The sequence below is a fragment of the Delphinus delphis genome, chromosome 10 (genome assembly GCF_949987515.2).
Source record: "Delphinus delphis chromosome 10, mDelDel1.2, whole genome shotgun sequence".
In the NCBI taxonomy this organism is placed as follows: domain Eukaryota; kingdom Metazoa; phylum Chordata; class Mammalia; order Artiodactyla; family Delphinidae; genus Delphinus; species Delphinus delphis.
The window spans coordinates 99,238,047-99,256,770 of NC_082692.2; the positions used below are offsets into that span (position 1 = coordinate 99,238,047).

Consider the following 18,724-nt stretch of genomic DNA (forward strand, 5'->3'; position numbering starts at 1 on the left):
TTTTATCCTTAGCTGAGTTGCCTTGAGCCTGCTGCATTGATGTGTGGGTTAGGGACGGGCCTGGGATTTGGGAGGACTTAGTATGCAGTATTTGGATGGGTCCCTCTCCAGGCCCTTTTCTTTGGGGGACTGTTTCCTCTCTTCCAGTGGTTGATTTCCACCAACTCTTTTTGTTCTTTAGGCCAGAAAGACTTGATTTTTCCACTTGAGTTTTAGCCACCCCACGTAGATACTTGCCTGGAGCCTGCTCTAGGTTAAGTGCTATTTTTTCTTAAAAAGATAACTCCGTCTTTTGCCATTCCATTCTTCCAGGTGTCTAATCTCTTGAAGAATCCTACTTTTGTTCACTCTCCAGTGCCTTCAGGTCTTTTAAGAATGTCTGTATTTCTAGTTCATCTGCAGGAAGGGTACTAAAAGCGAAACTGTATATTACCTTTTTAAATAGTTCCTTTAAGTTGCAATATTGATTACTAAAGATCTTCTTCTTTTACCATTTTTACCTCCTGCGATGTTCTTGTGTGTCCACCAGAGGGCAGGAGTGGCAAGGCAGAGGGGTCCAGCCTGCAGAAAGGCGCTCTGCTGCAGTTCTCCGAAAAGTCACGTTATTGCTGTTTGGGTCTTCCTGGCCTTGCTTTCTGTTGATGACAGTGTTTTCATGCATTCCACAGACATTTACTGAGCTGCAGGCCAGGTTCCCTCAAGCTAAACACCAATGTGGGATATAGAGTAAAAATCAGTAAGAAATGTCATGGCAAATTACAGAAGGACAATTATGATACAGGTTATCTGGTGACAGATTCATCATGAGAGGCTGGAGCCAGATGTCACAATAGAGAAGGCACTGGGATCCACCTGGGAGTGTCAGGGAAAGCAGGATGGGAATGGGACCCTGAGCCCTGAAGCATGAATAGTTCGTGTGTTGGGGTTGGGGGCTGGGATGGCAGATGGGATGCCATGGATGCAGAATGGTGCAGATTGTGTTTGGGGAGCAGTGGGCGTGGTCCCTGGGGGTTGAAAGAAGTGTATCGAAGGATGTGGGACCTACAGGGACACAGGCACAAGTCTGAAGGGGCCTTGAGTGGTCTTTAAGAACAGGACGACAAGGGACACACTGTTTGGGGAAGCTCCTCTGAGGTGTGTGAAGAGAGTAGAACCTGGTGAGAAGGCCAGTTGAGACTGAACCACAGCAGGCAGGCAGGCAACAGAGGATGGTGCCCCGAACGCGTCAACGGTGTGGGAACCGAGAGGATGGTCGACTGGGGAGGTGCTTTGTAGGCAGAAGTCACAATTGGATGTGGGTGCTGAGAACAGAGATGGAGTAGGAGTGATCTGGAGGCTTATGTCCCTGGTAACCAGATAAGGCTGGGGGAGGGGGGGCGATCATTTGGGGGTGGGGACCAGAGAATAATGTTTTGAACCTGACGAGTTTGTTAAAGCCAGCGTCCCGCAGACCCTGTTAAGAACTTGCCACTTGAGTGGTCATTTGAAGATCTGCTCAGAACCTTGGGGACAGTGGGCCATGGATGGCGTCTGGTCCACAGACTTCTGCTCAAATCCACTCCCCGGTCACCTGTGCTTGAGTCAGACCTGGTGGAAGTGGACAGCCGCTGGGGAGCTTTTCTTTGTGCTGCTCTGAGGCCTGCCTCAGGGGCTTTCACCACTGTCTCTGCCGTTGTCCCGACTGAGAAAACAGGGAACACTGAAGTCAAGAAGGTCCCTTGTCTGCCACCGCCACGTACCCCATCCCCGCGGCAGCCTGCCCTTTTTGCTGGGATTTGGCTTCATTTCTGCACCTTCCCCGCCCTTCTGGCTTCTCGGGCATCTCTTCCTCTGCAATGTGGGATCACTTATGATTACATAAGTGATTACAAATTTCATTTCAGCGAGAAGGAATGGGAGTTGTCTGTTTAGTTCTGAGTTTCCTCAGGAGCAGGGGTTCGTAACATAGGGGTCTGTAGCTAGAAACTGAAGATGGGGGGAAATCTTTTTTAACTTTCTGATAACTGTATTTTGTAGACCTATGTGTCTTCTTTTATGCATTTAAAAACATTGTTCCAAGAAGGGTTCTGTAGCACATAGAGTTACGAAGCCCTGCTCTGGAGGGTGGGGAGCAAGGAAAATTGGAATGAGACTTGTAACTTTAGGCAGCTGCTAAAGCCTGCTGCTTTCCCTGTGACTCCTAAGTGAAGGCTTCCTGTGGTCACCTTGACGTCATTGCTGGCCAGGAGGAAGGAGAACTTTCCTGGGTGAAGCTCCTGTTGGGACTTTGAGCTGAGGCAAGTAGCCCAGCTTCAGAACCTTGGAGCCCAGACAGCTGGCCCAGAGGAATGCTCAGGCCTACCTGCCCCTGGAGGCCTTTGGAGCACTGCAGGCTCAAAACACAGTGGCGGCCCCGTGCACGTTCAATTCCACGTGAGGCAGCATATCGTGGTGCAAGTACTGTCCAGCTTGGAAATCAGCATCCAGCCTCTCTGAGCCTCATTTTCAGCCCCTCTGACCTGGCTCTGATAGGGATGGAGGAAGACAGTGGTTCATCTGCACCCCAGATTTTCCCACTGCTCTTTTGATCCTTTCTTTCTGCTTTTCAGAAAAAAAGCTTGTAAATACTTTGAGCAAGGCAAAGGGACCTGCCCATTTGGAAGCAAATGCCTTTACCGCCATGCTTACCCTGATGGGCGGCTAGCAGAACCAGAGAAACCTCGGAAACAGCTCAGTTCTGAAGGCACCGTGAGGGTAAGGACTTCGCCATCTCTAGTCAGGAACACTCACCTGTAGGCATTTCCGGGGACTGCTCCTGGCCCCTCCTCGTAGCTTTGGCAGAAGGGCATGTGGTAGGCAAACAAAATAGAAGCTACTCAGCTTTCACGTTGCCTTTAGCAATAACCAGGCATGTTTGCTGGCTGTTTTTGCAGTTCTTTAATTCAGTGCGGCTCTGGGATTTCATTGAGAACCGAGAAAGCCAGCATGTCCACAACACTGAAGACGTCGACATGACAGAGCTTGGGGACCTCTTCATGCACCTCTCCGGAGTGGAGTCATCAGAACCCTGAAGAGTAGGTGGTCGCCCTGCGTCTTCGGCTCCACCAGCCGAGGCTTCCCCAAGCCAGGGTGTGCAGAGCTTCCTTCACGACAGCCTGGGGTGGCGTGTCACTTGAATTTGAGTGGGGTTGTATTTAACCTTGGTCTCATCCACTCCATTATTACAGCCATGGGAAGGGTGAGAATATAAAATAACCTGAACACATATATGGAATTGCTGCTTCCCTAGTTGCTGTTTATGTTAGTTGCACCTCAAACTCCTCAGGGGGGCCAGCTGACGAGCCAGCGTTTTCACTGATTGATTCAGACCAGCCTGCCTCCCGTCTTCGAGGACTGTGCAGCTGCCCCTAAAGCAGCAGATTCATTTATCTTACCAAAGGATTCCTGTGTGGTGAACCTCCCTAGTATACTGAAGTAGTGTGGTCAACACTGGATTTGTATATTGCTTTTCAAAAACCAAGTGAGCGCTGCACACCTTAGCACAAACTTGACTTAGGGCTCTGCAGTGTCCCAAATCAGGGGAGAAGTCTTGTTGCAGGACGTTCAGCAGACAGGTATAAACTTTCTTACCTGGGGGTGGGGTGGGGGGGCTCTTGAAGTAGCAGGAAGCAGAGAGATATGGCCCCTCTTTTCCGGTTTGTGGTAGGGTAGGGTCACAATCGGAGTAATCTTGCACACATGCCTCCAGGGAAACTCTCACCTGCTGGCTTGTGCCCCGAGGGTTCATGTATGTTCTTATCTGTAAAACCTGGCTTTGATTTTAAATTTCATAAAAACAGCACCCAAGAACAGTTTCTGGTTCTTATCTAGCGGTGGTCCTGAAGAGAGTACAAGTCTTCTGTCATCAGTAGTGATTTTAATCAGTAGTGATTTTAATTGAAGGAGCATAACCTTGTGAATCAGAACGCAATCCAAGCCTAAATTATCTATTTTTATAGACAGTTGTAGACACCAAATGTTTTATAAAATGCATTACTTTACTTTAAAGAAGAAAGTCTCCTCTTTACCTGAGTTTGGAGTTCTTAAGTGAAGGGTGACAAAGGCTGAATTCAATTCCCAGCAGAGGCTCTGGGCCCATTTCCTGTTTCTTGAGTTCTGCTCCCAAAGGCATGAACAAAATGGAGTTCAAGCTGTGAGCTCAGGATTACTTTAAAAGGAGGAAACAGCCATTAAACCTACATTTAATTTATTTTATTAAAATAACAAATTGAATAACTGTATTTTGTCAGGCGCAATAAAAACAAAATTAAACCCAAGAAAACCTGTGTTCCTGGCTTCCTTGTATACGATGTGATGTAGGGACAAGGCTGGCGGGGCAGGGGTGGGGGGGCCCGCCCCCGCCCCATAGGGGCAGCTCCTGGAAGACAAATTCAGCACAATGGAAGACTGCTCCCTGAGAGGGCGGAGACTGGGAGGGGCAGGCCAAGCACCTCTTCTGGAAAACCATCCCAAAGCACTAGAGACCTTCAAGAAAAGGCAGTGTCCCCAAAGTCAAGTCCATAGTACCAAAGCAGGCTCCTCCAGGCTGCCACGGTCTCGACAGTCCTGGGCTGTTTGGTGCATTATGTGCAAAACTACCTGTTTGATGCCACACCACGTTATCTCTGAAGAGAAGTCCTGTGATAAGCGTTCCTCACAGGAGCTGATTTCCAAAATCCACATGTCCCCACGTCACGGCTGGTTTGCCTGCTACCTGCATTTCCCCTCTGAGTGCTTTTTCTTGCCCTAAAAATACTCGAACAGCTGGGGCCCCAGATCATGTACTGCCATCAGCAGCCACCGGTGCATCTGAAGGAGGCTCGGCTCATGAGCACAGGGGTTGTGGGGGAGCAGGACAAACCAACACTGCAAATGGCTTCCTCCTCCCAGGGCCAGAGGGATAGAAAAGGCAACGTGAAGTTAAGGCCCTGTGAGTGGTCTAGAAGGTCCTTAGCAGCAGCTTCTCTGAAGACGAGCTCTGTCCCCGCAAAAAGGTGATGCCTGCTGACTTCCCTTCCCACCTGGTGGCCTGAGTGCAGGTGCAGAGTCAACTAGAAGACAGGCAATCTAGGGGATGTGGTCAGCGTGCAGGCATTGATGTCCTCGGTATGGGCCGCCCGGTGCAGGGATGGCTCAGAAGCGCTCCGGTTGATTTTCGGTAGAGAGTGTTGGAGCAGCTCAATGGAAGACAGGATCTGAAACAAGGCCATAAAATGCTCTCATGGCAGGGGACAGGGCATTCTGCAGCAGCAGCTTTCAATCTGGGCCAAAGACACAGGCCGTTCTCCCCACCCCCACCTGCATCATCTTGTGGAGAACACAAGTCCCTCCCTATAGAACAAACAGCAAGAAACTTCTCTCCTTGTTTGTATCACTAAGAACTCCTGCTTTAATCAGTTCTAGCACCTTGAGCCAAGTCTTACCTGGGGAAAAAGAGGCCTCTCTTCCTTAACTTTCTTCACACAGTCGGCTACCAGCCTCTTCATTGCTTTGGGGCAGTTCTTGTACAGCTTACTAAGGTCTGGGGAGGCGTACCCTCGGCCAACCATGAAGATGATCTAAGGGAGAGAAAGCAGTTGAGGGAACAGGTGGATGAACAACAGTGAAAGCAGCACCTTCCACCCTGTGTTGCTCAGACGGGCAGAGCCCGGGGGCTTCCACGGCGAGCGGGTCGTTCAGCACCAGTGACGCACCTGATCGCGGTTGCTGATGTGGGAGTAGGGCAGCTCCCCCGTCATAAGCTCATACAGCACGATGCCGTAAGAGTAGACGTCGGACTGGAAGCTGAACGGGTTATTGTCCTGCATTCGAATCACCTCTGGGGCCTACGGGGACAAAGTGCATTTGTCACCATCTGCGCCCCACAGACATGCAGGAGCCAGGCTGTCCCTTGGGCTGGGTATGAAAGTCCCCGCCTCAGCCCTGCTGTAGCTCTTTCCCAAAGGGCTCCCACTCTCAGGCTCAAAGGAGCTCAGGAATCCTGTCTCTTGAGATCCAGCACTCCCCATCACCTAACTCCCCCCGAGCTGTGCTTCAGCACTTCCTCGTCGCCAGCTTCCTCCAGGAAACCCAAATTTGCCCAGGGGCTGCCAACACTACAGGTGTCACGGAGGTGGTCAGGAAATGTAGAGAAATGCCTGAAGCCTGCATACAGACCTCCCATCACATCACCCCTCCTGGCCCTGCACCCTGCTAGAGGGAGCCCAGCCGCCTCACCATCCACAAGATGGAGCCGGTGGGTTGTTCAACCTGCTGAGAACCACTCCAGCGCGACTTCACTGTTGCCAAACCAAAGTCTCCAATTTTGACCGTCAGGCCTTCATGGAGAAATATATCTCAATGCCTGTTAAGGACTGTGGTTTTAAAAGAATGGTCAAGTTACTTTTGAAAAACTTCCCCAAGTTCTTAACTAGCACCATCTCGGCCTCCCATCTGCCCCAGCCTTCTCTGCACTGGATTTGCTAGTGCTTTAGAACGCGGCTCCTTCCAGGAGGTGCTCCGGGCACCAGATTCTCTGGCTCCAGCCACAACAAGCCAGTTTGCCCCCCACTGCTGCTGCTGCTGCTGCTGCCTCCATTTACACACCTAGGAGCCGGGTCTCTGGCCGTGTGACATTGCCACATAACGTAGGTGCCTTTACGCCCCAAGACTCTGAGCATGGCCTGCTGACTGCTTACATCCATTCGCCTGCATCCTGCCCTCCAATGGCTAACGGAAACACCCTGAGTCCTGAATGCTGTCTGCCTGAAGGCATTTCTCACAGGATAGGTACCACTTGGTGACTTCGAAATCAAAACCAAACACCTCAGTTCTGAGTAAAGAAGCCAGGCAGTTTAAGGCCGACTTGTGGGATCTGCTGATGCCCAGTAGTTCATACCTCCTTAAAATCGGTGGTGTCTGCCTTCATGGTATAATATGTTGGTCCCCAAAAACCCACCACTAAAAGGTATCCTATGTCTCAGACCCATGCCCAAAATAGGCCACATCCCATCATGCGACCCAACACAACTGCTGTGCCTCTCACTGGCCAAGAAGCAAAGTGTAGCTGTAATGCCATACTCCCTTCAAAGAGAAAGGCTGGTGGAGGGAGGCAGATGTACAATTGTTACATTTCACACCCTACAGCAAGAAAAACACCTTTATTCATTCCCCTTCCGTAAAAGCACATTAAGTCTTTGGAAAGGGTTGATTCCAACAGTAATCTCTAAGGAAACCATTTCTGTGCATTCAAGAAACAATTTTAAGTAGTAATTTTTAAAATCTTGCAACTTTTGGCTTGCAGCTACTGTCTGACCAGATATACAGTCCACAAACTAGAAGTAAGCATAAAAGACAAAAGGCCCATTCTCCCAAGTTAAATTTAGTAATAAAGAGCATTTAAAAATTGGCCTGTTTCAAGCATAACCCAAACGGGTATCTCAACTTTCATGGAACTCTTTCCAGAGTCACTTTTGCTGAGGTAAACTTTAAAAGTGTCCTAAATTTAGAACTGAGCAGTCAGATGAAACTACCACCAAAGGATACTGTTGGATTTCATGTCTCTGTGGATGATGTTCTTTGCATGCAAGTAGCTGTGAAGGGAAAATAAGTCTATTAAAACCAGTTTGAGAGATATTGGTAGAAAGCAGCTTCAAATTACATCTAAGAAGTAAACCACTTGAAGGCCTGACTCCTAGTTGAGAAGTCACTTTCGGGGATTGGCCCTGCACTGGTTCAGCCTGGTCCACGTCAGGACTTACACCTGAAAGTGAGGCCACAGCACAAACAGGGAAGGTCTTCTTTCAGCATCAGTTTTATTCAAAAAGTAATTCCAACAACCCAAATATCCATCAACTGATGAACAAATAAAACGCTGTATACAATGGGATATTCTTCAGCCATAGAAAGGAATGGAATACTGATACACACTACAACATGGATGAATCTCTCAAAAACACGCCAAGTGAAAGAAGCCAGACACAAAAGACTTCATCTAGTTTCTTGAAAATCTTCTAAAATTAGTGGTGATGGTTTACACCTCCGTGAATATACTAAAAAAACTGAATTGTACACTTTAAAGGGGTGAATTTTAAAAGTGAATTTCATCTCTAAAAAATAACTGACTAGTCATTTCTGGAAATGTACACAATGCAAATTCCGTATGAATTTTAAAAATACAACATGAGATTTTATAAACCACTTGCAAGCACAGCTTTAGTTAAGTTCCTAGTTGTCGGGGGGTATGAGGGGTACCCCTGCTCCACATTAGGGGTACTTCAAAGGAAAAGTTTGAGAAGCACTGCCCTGGCTTAGCCAAGAATGAAACGCACACGCACACCCCTTTCACAGAGAAATGTGTCGAAGCACAAAGACCCAAAACAATAGTATTTAATGGAGGTGCTATGGATCACCTTAATTTAAGCATTCTCCGAAAGGAAAAATTACACAGAACGTGACACCTGATCAAACCTTTACGTGGAATAAGCACACTTGATGGGCTACACCTCAGACACGATGCCCACCAGAAGGTGGCAACCCGCACTGTGTTAGAGTGTTAGGCTGAATTTTTTTTTTTTTTTTTTTTGCGGTACGCGGGCCTCTCACTGTTGTGGCCTCTCCCTCTGTGGAGCACAGGCTCCGGACACGCAGGCTCAGTGGCCATGGCTCACGTGCCCAGCCGCTCCACGGCATGTGGAATCTTCCCGGACCGGGGCACGAACCCGTGTCCCCTGCATCGGCAGACGGACTCTCAACCACTGCGTCACCAGGGAAGCCCCTGTCTGGCTGAATTTTAAGGGCGGTTGCTGGAACCTGAATCTGAGCCCTAAGGGGGTAGCCTCAGCTTGGGCAATAAACCTGAATTTCTTGTTCCTTTGGCCCACCACACAGGTTCATTTCCAGCTGTGCAAAAATATCACAGAAGTCACTTAACGGGCCTGGCTTTTCCTAATCTTGGTTCTGATTTAGGGACAAGTTGATCCTTGGACCCCAGATTTTCTACGCATCAGGCCATTCACTCACTCCATTCCCTGAGCCGTCTGCCGGGCAATGTCAATCAACTGGAACATCTGGAACTTGGTCTCCTGGACGTGCAGGTGTTTATAGAGGCTGCTGCCCTCGCACCACTGGGTCACAATTGCCAGGTTGTCCTTCGTCATGTACCCCATGAAGAGCAGGATGTTCACGTGCCGGGTTTTGCTGGAGAGTGGAGGGAAGGAGAGAAGAAAGGCTCTGAACCTTCCGCTGCTGCAGAACAGGGAGATCTAGTCTGCTTTCCCACTGTCTCCGACCAGACCCTGCATGTTCCTGACACCACCCAGGCTTACAGTCCAGGGGCTAGCAAAGCAAACCCAGCCGACTGCTGATGAACCAGCTGGTGTTGTGAGCTGATAGAGGGGCTGCCGTCACTGCCCTCAGTGCTGGCCTTGATCATACAGAGGACGTTCTCTTTCATCAACATATATTCACCAATCTCCCCACAGGGGTCACAAGGATCCCTCATCTATGGAATCCATCATTACTCAGTTTATTCCTACAAGTGTAAACAGTGACTCAAAGACTTCAAAACTGACGGTTTTGAAGTCCAAATTAAGGCAACTTAGCTATAAAGAGTTCTTGTAAATAAATGTGAAAATAGAACCCACCTCTCCCTACGTCAAAACAAAACCCAGAGATAGAACCTGGGCTGTTCTATCAGCGTAGTGAGCCCAGAGACCTGAGGCAGTGGAAGGGGGTATGCTCATCAAAGGGGGCTCTTCTAAAGGCTTAACAAGCGCATAAGCTGGAAGAAACCTTCCGCTCCTTTTCACTCATGAGGGAGTTGTTTCAACCACAGGACTCCACAGTGAACACTCACCACCAGTCCCAGCCATCAGCCCTCAGAGACAGGTCATGATGCCATGCAGCCTACTTCCTCTGCGGTGCTTGTACCAGCATCCACGCCCCGCCCCTGCCACACCAAGGGACAGGCCAGCTTTCTACTCACCGAAGGACAGCCACTTCATTCCTGAAGGCCTGGAACTGCTCTGGTGTGGGGTCAACAACCTTTAGAATCTTTACTGCAACATCTCCTGCAAATTAGTTTATAGTCAGTGCAGCTGAATGATCTTACTTTGTTATTTTTCATGTACACTAGATCTGAAGAAGATATAATTAATCACTTATTCAAAAATCATATACCTACACAGATGGAACAAATACTATGCAAATTTCTGAATTATCAAGTAGCTTAAAAAATTAGATTATACTACTATCCTTAAAATACCGCCCCACAGGCCTTGAACCAGCTTGGTTTAAACTGTTCCTGTCAAGCCTGGCATCCCCAGCGCTGAGGTCATGTGTGACAGGTCACAACCTGGGCCTGTGAAGATGACATCAGCAGATGGATATGAATGGCCCAGCAAATACTGAGTCTTCGGGGCCAGGAGGCTGGGGCCCAGAAGCAGGCCAGTTAGTAAGCAGTTGATGCTAAACTCAACAGCCACATTTCAGTGAGACCTGAGAAGCTCCCTTGTACAAATTCAAAGACATATATTGAAATTAAGCGTCTCGGCCTTCAGTGCCGTTAGAAAGTAATCCTAATGATTAATACTGATTGCTTACTATACCCTGGCACTGTCTGCTCTCACAGGTATTACCTCCTTTAATCCTCGTAGCTGCTCTATGAGGTTAATACTGTCGTCCTCATCTTACAAGCAACAAAATGAAGTTTAGTTACTTGGCCAAAGTCATACAGCCAAAAGAAAGTGCTGGAGCCAGGATCAGAACCCTAGTCTGACTCCAATAGCTGTACTTCTAACTAAAATACTGACTACTGACTGTCAATCACTGTGAGTAAAAACCAGCCTCTTCATATAACTTCAGAAACATCCAGGGATCAATTCTACTTTACAGGTGCTACCGATTTAGAAGCCACTTTCAGAAGTGTTATGTCATACTTACAATAGTTGTAAAGATAGTAAATTACCTGAAGCCCCATTAGGACCTCAGCTTTTCATGACAAATAACTTTACTAAATACAATGATCAAACAAAGTAGGAGTTAAGTTCAGTGGCACTTGGAGGTGACTTAGTTCCTCCACAACTGAGCATGTGCCCTTGGCAGCACCCCCCTGCAGCCTGCTGGAGCACTCATTCCACTTTTGGGGAGCACCAAATGGTACAGAGATGGTTCTTATGATAGGTCCCTAACTGTTGCCCTGTGATCTCTGTTTGTTATCATCTAAAGCTAAAATCCCCACTTAGCAGCAGCTTCCAAATTGGTTCTTATCCAGTTCACTGGCACATGAACTTACTGAGGGCCCAGGGCTGCCTGGAAGGTGCTGCTGACTTTGGATGGCAGAGCTGCATATGCTATATTCAGAGCTACCTTATAACTAGGAAGATGCAGCTGGTAAACTATGCAGCCCCAACCTCAAGTTCCTTATGACTGAGTAGAGGGACAGGAGTCTTTTGCATAATTGCCCATTCTGGAGCAGTCTGAGCCAAGACAGGATTGGGGTCGGGGGATGACAGAGGAGGGGAGTAAATACCTTGGCAGAGAGGATATAGAAAAGTTTTCTGAAGGAAGTGCGATATAAGCCAAAGGAAGGGGCTGTTCTAGACTTGGTACACCAGGAACAAAGGTGAGGTAAGGGGGATGAGAGAAACGCCAAGTTGTGTTTGGGAAACTCTAACATAGCATGTGATTTGACACCTGTAGGACAGGAGGGAGGCCAGGGAGGAGGAGTCTGCTACAAGAACGCAGGTGCAATGCAGGCACATTGGTGACAGCAGGGATAAAAAGGAGGAGATGGAGGCAAGAAACCCTGTGAAGGTGAACTGACTCAATGTGGCAGTCAACTGAGAGGAAGGGCCAGGAGATGGCCAGGCAATAGATGGGGGTTTAAAGGGACAGGCTGGAGATAGGGATGCAGAAGAAAGACTTGGGGAGATGCTGGATGGTCCCTCAGAAGGGGTTGCTTCCTAGTTCATGAGCCTAGTTTTGCAAGCCCTTCCCTTTCTCACAGCTTTTCTCTGGGCATGCTCCAGTCATCGCTGAACTCACCCTCAGCATCACCCATTTTGGACCTGATCAGTAATGCAACCTCAGACCTCAGATGATCCATCAGCAGCCAAAGCCTGTTCACAGTGACTCGCTCTGACCTGCTGTCAGCTGAACATCCTCCACCTCTAGCCTCTACTTTCTGGACTCGTGAACAAGACTTATTCCTGTTAAAAGTTCATCCTTTCTTTGTTCTATCATCATAGACACTTCAAATCCTCCCATCTTTCTAAATCCAAATTCTATTATCCAAATCTGCATGACACCTCTGTGTAAGTCATCCACAATACCTGAGTCATGCAAGTCACTGATGGAAAAACTGAACAGGGTCAAACTATAAACAGAGCCCATGGCACCATAGGGATCCAGAGGCCAGGCAGCTCACGGTTAACAGTTATGGTAGCAGATTATGTGCACTTTCTTACTCAAACCCAGAGACCATACTCTGTGTTACAGCACAGCCTCATTTGTATGTGTACCCTCCAAGGACTGCCGTACCAGCGATTCAGTCTGGTAGGAACAATGGGCAAACACCATAGGAAAACCAATTTCAACTCCTATACAAAATGGTTTTCTACTGGTAGGAAATGCCCAGAGCTAGAATGACTTTTCAGGTAACTCATGAGCTCCCTTATCACTCTGGTTTTCAGGACAAGGCTGGGCAAACCTCCTAAAGGTCTTGCACAATCTGAGACCCCCATTTCACCCAAATGATATCCAAAGTCTTTATGGTACCTTATAACCCACACCCCAGACCTCACTGCTATTAGCCTCTCCCTCTCTCATTCTACTAAAGCCATTCAGACCTCCTTGAGTTCCTCGGACAGGCCAGGTGAGTGGCCCATTTTGCATCTGCTGTTGCTGCTTCCCAAATGCCACTTCCTCAGCAGACTCCTCCCTAACCAATCTACTAAAAACTATGAACCAGGCCTGCCACTCTATACCTGCTTTCCTCCATTTTTCTCCTTAGCACTTAGGACACACTATCTCCTTTGCTTTTCTTGGTTATTATGCCCACCAGAATATCAACTCCGTAAGAGAAAGAATTTTTATCTGTTTTGCTCAGGGCTTCATTCCTAGCCCCTAGAAAAATGCTCGGTATTAGAAGAATGCTCAGGAAACACTGGCTGAAGAAATGAGTGAATTCTAAGATGCAACTGTCAGCAAGGCAAGTTATGAATTGAAAAGCTGTCTGTTTGAAGCTCTGGAGTTGGAAGTGGCCACAGCCTCTAGCAGGGAATACCAGGGACTTAGTTGCTCAGCAGTCCTCGGCACCAAGCACATCATGACTAAGTCCACCTCTCCAGCATTCCGCGCAATAGGCATTCAGCAACACTGCTTAATAACTACAGGAAGTACTCATTATTTGTCAAACCAGAACTTCTTACTTTCCCTTCATAGTAAAGTCAGAGGCAAATGTAGTACAAACAAGTTAAGATACATGGCTATTGGGTATCATGTTTTTAATAAGATATTAATATTATTCATCTACCATTGAAGAAGGAAGAGCTATTATCACTGGTGAATTTCAAATGTTTTTACCCCTTTTTTTTTTTTTTTTTTTTTGCGGTACGCGGGCCTCTCACTGTTGTGGCCTCTCCCGTTGCGGAGCACAGGCTCCGGATGCGCAGGCTCAGTGGCCATGGCTCACGGTCCCAGCCGCTCCGCGGCATGTGGGATCTTTCCGGACCGGGGCACAGACCCGTGTCCCCTGCATCGGCAGGCGGACTCTCAACCACTGCCCCCCAGGGAAGCCCTGTTTTTACCTTTTTAAACACCAATTAATTTCCCTGCTTTAATCATCTGAGATTGTCTAAAACTTATTATACATACCCCTGCTTTCTAGAACGGAAATAGAATGAACACCATTCCTCCACTACTTATTGACTCAGTCAAAATGACAAACCTCAGCCTTAGGCTGGGCTGGGGATCCCCATAGATGGTTATACCAGGCTGCTGACTTCACACTGTGGCCCAAGAGTGTTCCCAGGTTTGGGGATCTGCTCTTGAGGGGGTTGCTGCCTTCTTATGCTGTAAGTGACCTCGCTGCTAACAGTCTGACAGCTTCAACTGCTATATTCATCTCTTTTAATGTGTTGTTTGTAATTAGCAGAGGCTGCCAAATCAGACCCCAAATTCATGCCCCAAAGGACACTCTGCACTTGGGCCCACAAGGGTCTCTTCCGTACATAAGGTAAGTGCGCTGATTAGTTCACGGATCTGAGGCCTCCACTTTGGCTGCCTTAAGACCTTTTCTGTTCACAGCCGACAGGCAGAATCGGTGGGGGGGGGGGGGGGGGACGACACCAAAACAGCTGTAATTTTTAATAAATTGAATAAAACGTTCTATTATATATAGGAATCAGAAAAGCAACGGGGGAAAAAAATGGAAGCAAATATAGCACAAAATACTCAATCTAGAAATTACGCTTTCCTTGACCCTCTCATTTTCCTCTTCATTCACAGACCACGGCTTGCTTTCTGAGGGGCTAAAAGTCCACTGCTCCTCGCTCCTCTGACTTTTGACACTCTTAAATTAGAAGAAGTAGAATCCTAAAGCATTAGATGTTAGCTACATCCTGCCAGTTGTCTTTATGGAAGGAACACTATAGCAGATACATCTCCTTACCATCGTTTAAAAGTTCGAGATTGAGACAAAACGGAAGCTCAAGGCAGTACTGTGCAAATCTAATGCTCTGAAAAACTACGAACCCCCAAATAAAAGTGCTCAATCAGAGGAAGCTTAAATTTGGGCGCAACTTAAACTGCATGTATTGGCTTTTAGCTGAGGCTTAAAAACGGATAAAAATGATAAAATGCTCCTAATGGAAGCATTAAAAGCAGTGTTTTCTGCTCCACTTCCTGCAATTACTTACAGCCTTCTTGTCTCAGATACAAGCACTCAATCTCACAAAATTGTGTTTTTCTTTTCTAAGGGATCACCAAGACATTTATGACATCTATGTAGAAAATATTCTGCAACAGCATAATTTCTCAGTGACCCAGGAGGCAGGCCAGTAGTATATTAGACGCAATTTTTGAAAGAAAAGGAATCACCCTACATGTATCTACAAACGTTCAGTCCTTTGCCAGTTCCTACAAAGAACGAGAAATTTGTCAGATGATTAGTTATAAGTGGAAAATCCACAGTGTTTCTCAGTTTTTAACAACTTGAATTTTAATGCTCTAATGTATTTTATGCTCATAACTTTGTCCATTTATGTATAAAGATGAATACGGTGGCATCCAAAGTAGAAACACAGGCATCTAGGCACCCTAGGTTTTGTGTGGGGTTTTGTTGTTGTTGTTTGCTTTATTAAAATCTGAATTTAGAAGAGATGTCTTTTGGGGAACATGTAGCATTTTCCAGAAAACAGTTTCTGGCTGACATCCTAAAGCCAGAGGCATTAAAAACCTGACAGAAATGTTAAGTATGTTGACAAAATACAGAAGCTTTGGCTACAGACCTTAAAATAGAAAGTTTCTTCCAAGTGACAAAGTGTTTCCATTAAAATAAGAATGTCAAGTCCCCACAGATTCAAGAATTAAGTCTGTGCATTCCTGTTTGATAGAGATTCCCACAACCAATCCCAGGGCACAGCAAAGAAAATCGGTTTTAGGAGGCTCCTGGCTTTCCTGTGCACAACTGTTTGACCATGGGTATGTGAGTTCCCCCTCTTGGGGACCTTGGTTTTCTGGCATGTAAAATCTCTAAGGTCCTTTCCAGTTTTAAGTTTCCAGAATCCATGCCCCTCCTAATAGCAACAGAGTCTTAAACACATTTAAGGAGCTTCAAAGCATGTTCCTCCCAGGCGCACACTGTATTTAATCAGTTTATAAGAGACTGTGACATTTCACTATGGTGCTCAACTCTTTTTCACCAATTTCTCATTATCCTGAAAACGTTTTCATACCAATTATAGCATTGTTGAGTCTCAAAACAGTATGAAACGTCACTGAGATACCATTAAGTTCAATCTTCAGATGCAATCAAGTACCCTTGGAGAGTGCTGCTGTGAGCCTGCCTGGCCCTCTCTGGACTGAAACGTGACTTCACCCTGGTAGTAAAGGAAGGGTCCCAGACTTACCATGCCACTTGCCCTTATAAACAGTCCCAAAGGAGCCTGACCCAATCCGAGTGGAGAGCATCACTTCACTGGCTTCTATTTCCCAGTAATAGCTTGAATCTCTCTGTCCACGAGGCCTCTAAAACAAGCAGAGATCACTGTTATACTCCATGGACTGTTAAAAGTCTGTTTAACGAGGGTGTCAAAGAAAAGATCAACCCAACTCCATCCATTCCCATATCTTTTAAAGATAAGACATATTAACTATAATTCCAGTTTTTGTCTTTTGAGAAAATACCGTTTTAGTTGTGCCCTGCCTTGCAACAAACCAGCAAGTTTTCCAATGTAAGCACGCCAAAAATGGCATTGATATTTATAATGTATTCATTTAATTAGAACCCCCCAACCCTAAAATTAAAGGCATTCTCATTTCTGACTAAGCTTTTCTTATTGAACCCTAACATGCAAGAGGTACTGTTAACCATACTCACAATTTTGTTTTTCTCCTGGGTGCTGGATCCCGGTGCCCGCTCTCTCTGTGCCGGCACAGGGGTTTTGGGCTGTGACCAGCCTGTTGGGCTCAGATTGTTGGGACTGCTGGACAAGGCTGAAGGTGAGGCTTAATAGACAAGACAAACAGAATTCACACATGGGTAAGCCAACAGAAGGTGCACAGCATAAAGAGAAAAAGTCCATGACTATTTGCTAAATGACTTAGACAAGTACCTGATTCACCGTGACTTCGAATTGCATCCTGAAACAGAAAAGGAAAGCTGGTCAATTTCTGCACTAGAAAAGATGTTCTCTGGGGGAGGGAAAGGGAGAAGGATTTACAGGAGCAAAGTGGATTATAAAATCTCTAAAACACCAAAGGTCTAATTACATACTCTAACTTTTCTTTGATTAAATTCATCAAATGTCTGTGGCCAATATCTCCAAGATCGTTATCATCAAATATTAGGAGGACTGATGCTAATTTCTCATATACAATAAAGCAGCATTCTTTTTTCTCTCTAGAAAGCAATGCACACTGCAGACTGATACTCTTTAAAGGAAGGCTGGCAAAGTTACTATCAAGGTGAGATCCTTCCAGTGGTTGGGGATCTTGCTCCACTGAAGCTCAAAAAAATAATAAAAAAATATTTTTAATGAGGGGTTCAGTGGCAAGTTCACTGTTACTCCTCTAGGAGTTGGATTTGCTATGGGTAAGCACCACGACTACATATTTTATCCAAACCTAAAACCATAGAAAGCTGGAAGGACCGTAAATCCCCTAATCTAAAACCTACATTTTACATATATGAAAACACGTGAACAGATAAAGGAACATGGCGAGTGTCACACAACCAGTAGGTGGCAGAAACAGAACTAAAAATCACCACCCACAGATCTCAGCCATGAGCTCATTCATCACAAAATGCTCCTCAGATCTTATGGGTAAGCTCTGAAACTAGTTACATTCTACTCAGGTGAGAGGTCAAAGGCTACCTTTAGAATTTATTAAACTGTTTAGTTGGAACAGTTTAAATCACAGGGCTCTCCATGAGACCTAAATCCTCATTTTTATAAATCCTCACTTGGAGTATATAAATAACAATAATAGAAAAACACTTGGTCCCCATATCCTCAAAGAGGATTATTTCTCTTGGAAGTCTTACTCTGTTTTCTTTGTGTAACCACAGTAAAGACAGGATCCTTTTTTTCACACAACTGTTACTAGAATGCTCACACTCTATGACATCTTTACAAGAGATAAGAAGAATCACAGGCCAAGCTGCGCCTCCCCCACTTTCGCAGCCCCACCCAAACAGCTTCAGAATTTACCAATAAAGCCTGGTTCTGGGGTTCTCAAACCTGGCCAGTCTTCAGAATCACCAGGAGAGGTGTTTAAGAATACAGATTCCCAAGCCCCTCCACCCCACTAGGACTGATTTAAGTATGTCTGGGAGGGAAGGTGGGAAACCTAGGAATCTGCATGCTTTTGAGTATGACAGGATGACTGCCAGGTAGACAAAACTTTGTCCAAAATAACTTGAATTTCAGTAGAATATTTAGCAGCTGTAGCTTTATTATTCAACTAATCTATTCTTTGTTTTTAGTCAAAGCGTGGCACAATGTATTTTTACTGACCAGAAGTACATTCCCATGCACTAGGATTTTTTCTTAATGTCATAATTTTCTTCCCTGTATCCACTTACATACCTCATACTTAATTCTGTGCTAATTTCTACAGTTGGACTGATTTATCATCATCTCGAAATCTAAATATTAAAGAGAACTAAGATGGTTTAAACAAAGCAAGGAAGTGTACTTTTAAAATGCTGAATCATATGTGATTTTTAAAAAACAGGAATCAAAATTTGGTCTGCTTCTAAAGTACAGAGAGGATTAAGCACCACAGATGTGCTAGTTATTCTATAATAAAACTTCAAGAATTTTCACTTTTCATGTTCCCTCTAAGTATCAGTGTTTATACAGGACTAAATCACATATCAGAAGAAAAGTAACTGGTATATTACTGTATTATTATCAGGGCTAGTGACAATACAATAGAGACAATAAAACTCATAGCTTGCATACACATGACCCCCTCACAATAATCTTGTGATAACCAAAGT

At 45.9% G+C, this 18,724-nt stretch overlaps 2 protein-coding genes across 3 annotated transcripts in view; one reads left to right on the forward strand and one right to left on the reverse strand.

The window, feature by feature from the left end:
- The window catches only part of MKRN2 (makorin ring finger protein 2), a 28,475-nt gene extending 24,175 nt beyond the window's left edge, over positions 1-4,300 (forward strand). Inside the window, exons 7-8 of one of the 2 annotated variants that reach the window (XM_060023084.1) lie at positions 2,589-2,733; positions 2,913-4,300. In XM_060023084.1, coding sequence (XP_059879067.1) covers positions 2,589-2,733; positions 2,913-3,050 — 283 coding nt within the window. In that variant the 3' untranslated portion in view covers positions 3,051-4,300. The remainder of the gene's footprint in view (positions 1-2,588; positions 2,734-2,912) is intronic. The other variant, XM_060023085.1, reaches the window with a different exon arrangement.
- A 3-nt stretch (positions 4,301-4,303) lies between these two features.
- Positions 4,304-18,724, reverse strand: part of RAF1 (Raf-1 proto-oncogene, serine/threonine kinase) — a 72,715-nt gene continuing 58,294 nt past the window's right edge. Inside the window, exons 8-17 of the mRNA XM_060023083.1 lie at positions 16,833-16,860; positions 16,598-16,725; positions 16,128-16,245; positions 9,983-10,067; positions 9,019-9,195; positions 7,543-7,589; positions 6,235-6,353; positions 5,712-5,843; positions 5,442-5,576; positions 4,304-5,213 (exon numbers count right to left, since the gene is read on the reverse strand). Coding sequence (XP_059879066.1) covers positions 5,070-5,213; positions 5,442-5,576; positions 5,712-5,843; positions 6,235-6,353; positions 7,543-7,589; positions 9,019-9,195; positions 9,983-10,067; positions 16,128-16,245; positions 16,598-16,725; positions 16,833-16,860 — 1,113 coding nt within the window. The 3' untranslated portion in view covers positions 4,304-5,069. The remainder of the gene's footprint in view (positions 5,214-5,441; positions 5,577-5,711; positions 5,844-6,234; positions 6,354-7,542; positions 7,590-9,018; positions 9,196-9,982; positions 10,068-16,127; positions 16,246-16,597; positions 16,726-16,832; positions 16,861-18,724) is intronic.